This window comes from Gymnoscopelus microlampas, assembly GCF_963454915.1.
Source record: "Gymnoscopelus microlampas genome assembly, chromosome: 6".
Classification (NCBI taxonomy): Eukaryota; Metazoa; Chordata; class Actinopteri; order Myctophiformes; family Myctophidae; genus Gymnoscopelus; species Gymnoscopelus microlampas.
Window position 1 is genome coordinate 24,007,685 of NC_139943.1, and position 5,000 is coordinate 24,012,684.

The 5,000-nt window shown below is 39.7% G+C and overlaps 1 protein-coding gene across 1 annotated transcript in view; it reads right to left on the minus strand.

Moving 5' to 3' along the window:
• The window catches only part of LOC311047959 (neuronal acetylcholine receptor subunit alpha-7-like), a 38,741-nt gene that overhangs the window by 31,666 nt on the left and 2,075 nt on the right, over window positions 1–5,000 (minus strand). The window contains exon 2 of the mRNA XM_084060911.1: window positions 480–524. Within this exon, the coding sequence (XP_083917037.1) occupies window positions 480–524 (45 nt within the window). The remainder of the gene's footprint in view (window positions 1–479; window positions 525–5,000) is intronic.

A 5,000-nucleotide genomic window follows, 5' to 3' on the forward strand; every position in this document is an offset into this window, starting at 1 on the left:
AGTTTGGGACAGGAGCTGGCTGCTAGACACCTCCATTTATATTTTCAAACATTTAAATTGAATTTCAGGCATTCAGCTGATGTCATCCAGAGAGATTTACAATTATGCTTCTGAAGGAGTCTGAGTATTGCTCAAGGACACAGTCACAACACTATTGATGGATTCACTGGCAATGTAATGTGTTTGTATAGCACTTTATAAATCAGAGAGCATCAGATATAAAAAAGAAAAGAAAATCGCGTGAGAAACATAATAAAAGAGCATAAAAAGATGAGAATACTAAAACACACAGGGGACTCTGGAGAACAGAGGAGAGAGAACGTGCAAGAGAAGAGAAGAGAAGAGAAGAGAAGAGAAGAGAAGAGAAGAGAAGAGAAGAGAAGAGAAGAGAAGAGAAGAGAAGAGAAGAGAAGAGAAGAGAAGAGAAGAGAAGAGAAGAGAATGAGGGAGGGTTGTAGGTGGAGGAGAAGAGAACTCACCAGCTGTAACCAGATGTTGGTAGTCAGTACCTGGTTCTTCTCATCCTGAAAATAAAGACAACACACAACTTAGTTAGTAAGAGAAAGTTAGTAAGATGTTGTTATTGTTGCATGTCTTATTATGTTTTTGCCCCTGTCCGGTACCACCTTTAATTCCTGTCACCTTCTCTATAGAGCAAAGGTGTGTGTGTGTGTGTGTGTGTGTGTGTGTGTGTGTGTGTGTGTGTGTGTGTGTGTGTGTGTGTGTGTGTGTGTGTGTGTGTGTGTGTGTGTGTGTGTGTGTGCGTGCGTGCGTGTACAGTGTCATTTTGATGAATGTCCAGCCTTTGAGAAACATTCCCAGGTAGGAAGCTTCTGAGTTGCATTCTGCAGTTCGGCAGCCAAGCATGGGATCTAATACAGAAGCTGTGTGTGTGTGTGTGTGTGTGTGTGTGTGTGTGTGTGTGTGTGTGTGTGTGTGTGTGTGTGTGTGTGTGTGTGTGTGTGTGTGTGGGTGTGTGTGGGCACGCACACACGCACAACATGCGTGCCTGCATTTGTGCGTGCGCGAGCGCATGTGTGTGTGTGCGCGTGTGTGTGTGTGTGGGGGGGGGGATACACTCAATGTGGTAAATATTTAAAGCTGATTTTAATCTGAGACTGTTTTATGAAGTTCATGTTTTCCATCAGGATGATCTCTACTAAGTACATTCTGTGAATAATGTATATGAAGTAAAGCCAGAATTTTTAAATAATATGCATCGATGATAGTCAATTATCTGACATTCTCATTCAAAGTTCCTGTACAGCAATAATACAATCAACAATAAGGTTTGAGTACATTTCACATCACCTAGTTCAGCTTGCTCATTTGGCTTGCCAACATCGCTTAACTGTGCTTAATGCATGGCTGCTTAATCTATAGGCTACGTTTTGGCAAGTCTTCACAACCTAACAACAATGTGTGTCTCCTTGCTGCATTTACTGTCATTTAGGTGTTATGGGTCCGATGCTGATCCCGATTTTGTAAAGTCCTAGACCACCGATCACAAATGACCCATATTTGTCCCGGACCACTGACCTGATAAATGTAACTTTATTTCATTTAACCACTTTACGGTTGCAATTTGAAGCATTGTGAGCTTGTAGATCTCCAACTTTTTCTTTTTTTTCCAACTTGGGATAATGTTCCCCTTTAATGACATGTCCAAAATAGGGACACCAGGTTGAAAGTGGTTAAAAATCGGGACACATTGGCTGCATAATTAAAAATAATAATAAATAATAAAAAGTCAAATAATGGCCGATATATCAGACATGAGATATATCTTGATCGGGCTCTAAACCAGAATAGACACGAGATAAGAAGGTAGGTGGGAGGAAGAGGAGAGGAGGTTGAATAATGTTGTTGTTTTTAACTGATATAGAGAACAGGATTATATAGAGGACAGAGATTAGAGTCGAGAAGAAAAATCAGAAAGGGTTGGATTTGAACATAAACACCAACATTAGATGTCTAGTTACACAACTTCAGTAGAGCAGAAGAAACAACAATTAGAGAAAAAAGAAGAAACTGCTGCTACTGTAGCTAATAGCGTAACTAATAGCATTCCAGCAGCGTTCCTCTAAGGCTGTGTCCTCAAGCTGAGCCTAGTGAAGTTGTCAAGCAGTCCATCTGTCCATCCCAGATTCTACATGGACGTCAAACTTTGAGTCAGTTATAGCACACAGACAGCGCCTGTGAACAGACCAAACATCCTGGCCTGTACACAGTACACACAGGGAGACGCTGGAGGCTGACTCGGCTGAGATTTAACCCTAGGTCAGCTAACATGGTCAGAGCAAACAGAAAGAGAGCTGCGAGGATGTTTGGACAAAAAAGACGTGAATGAGGGTGAATCCAGAACACTGAAGACAGCCTGTTGTCAGAGGACAAGTTGTACCTGATGTCAGAGTACCCAGTACCATACCACGTTGTGACGCAAATCTCTGCCAATCCGTGAAGCCGATGCCAACACACACACACACACACACACACACACACACACACACACACACTGAAAAAGAGATTTAGTGTGTCTTCCACTGACCCACGGACAGACAAATATAGACATTCGTGGTTTTTCGGTTCTGGACAATCGCCGGTCCGACCAATTCACCCAGCACAACCCCCGGGTCATCGCCGATACACGCTCCAAGTTTGAAGTCAATCGGTGTGACGCTGCCTCATGCCAAGGACAGACAGACAGACACACACACAGGTTTCTGCAATTTATAGTAGATAGATTACTTACTTACTCAATGTTTGTTGTTGTATGTTTAGTACCTCGATGGTAGTTCGGCAAGCTCTATATACACCAATCTCTTTGCCAAAAATAGCTGATCTACAAGCTCACAACACGTCAAGTTGCCATGTGTTGTGAGCATGTAGATTTTATTATGACATGCCCAGTATAGGGATACATGGATTCATGTGTTACAGTACATTGTTTCATGTTAGGTTGTCATGGCCTCACACGTCAAAGAAAACAGTAGTGATGTAATCTACAGTTGGCAATAAAAGATTTCATATTTTTATGGCGTTTTCATACGTCCGGTTTGGTCCATTTCGGTTCTTGAAGTGAGAAGAGACTAAATATGACAAGACGAGATGATTTGAGGTGAGATGGGGTGAGGCGCAGCGAGACGAAACAAGATAAGACAAGATAGCATCATGGCTGACAGTCAGGATTATGAGAGACCACAGGCAGAGATTACAGATAAATATGTCTGATGATTATGATCGTGCGGTGTAATGTGCGGTACATGAGAATAGAGTCTGACACTGACTAATGTTGACACAAGCTAATGACTTGTGTCAATACATCCAACCACAGGCACACGCTGCACCACACACTGTGCTGTTAGGACCCATGGTGTCCATGTTATGTATTATGTATCTCATACTTAGGGTTCCGGTGAGACCTTCTCGCAGTGAATAAGTTAGTGGTTCCCAAATGGTGTGTCGAGGCACGCTGGTGTGCCGTGAAAGTCCAGGTGGTGCGCCTTGGGATTTATGATTTTGAAAAATATGTACTTTTCTTTATCAGCACTTTTCTGCAGACTCATTTCCAAATACAGTGGCAAATTTTATACCCTAAAAAACACTTCCAACCTGGCGTCCCTATTTTATTTATTTTTTTACGTTCTTTGACAAAACTTCAAAAACTATATGAATATGGAGGTGCCTTGATATTTTGCCTTCCAATTGATGTGACTTTGGCACAAAAATGTTGAAAACCACAGTGTTTGTGTACAGAAGAAAGAAGGAACCAAAAGGATCAGTGTCTGGACAAACAAAGATTATGAAAACAAATGTTGTACTGTGCTTTAAGTATAGATGATAAACTTTAACTAGTGGTGACTACAAATGTTATTACCACACTGCCACTGTATCAGCATATCAGCCATATTCTGTTCCATTCTATAATAATTTTCTGCTATTCTATTGTACTCTACTGTACAATTTATACTATATCAATATATTCCATTGTACTCTACTACAATGTATCCTATCCCAATATATGTCAATATTTGATTCTATCATATATTCTATTCCCATGCTTTTAACTTTTATACTATTCTACTATACTCCAATGTATCGTATCCTAATATTTAATTATTATTATTTATATTCTTCTCCAACTATATATATATATATATATATATATATATATATATATATATATATATATATATATATATATATATATATATATATATATATATATATATATATAAATTCTATTCATTCTATTCATTATATAACATATCGTTTCTGTCGGGCAAAAACCTTGTATCTCCATTTTTCAACTTTTTTGTAAATTGACGCGTGATGGGTGTAGCACAAAAGGGGTGAAGATAGCAGATCTACAAGCTCACAACGCTTCACATTGTGAGCTTGTAGATGAGCTATTTTCACAATTCTTTTTTTTTTTTTAATAATAAAGCGTTTTTTGAAGAAGGCCGATGCAGAGCTACATTTGTTTGCAAGTTCCTGACAGTGTGCAGTCCTTTTCTTTACAATAATAATAATTAAAAAATAATAATAATAAAAAGGAAAACATTTTGGACATACAAGGTTTCCACCTGACAGCAACGATATTATACTCCAATTCTTTCAACTCTATTGTGTTCTATCCCATTATCTCTTACAATAGCTGCCATCAGAGCAGAGAGCAGAGTGAATATTCTATATTGTTAATGAGTCAGTATGCAGGATATGTGTTTGATGCTCTCTGGTCTTGGATAATGAAGCTCCATGCTGTGAGAGCACTGCATTGAATTTATGTCTTGTATGGAACAGTGCGTGCCTAAAACACTAACTCTCTCTCTCTACAAATACATACACACACACACGCACGCGCACGCGCACGCGCACGCACACGCACACACACACACGGTCACGGCATAGAGCTTGTTATGCTCCGCTGTTTCTGATACGGCCCTAAGCTGCAAAGACATGAAAACTTATTGAAATCCCCCTGATCAGCAGCAAGCACA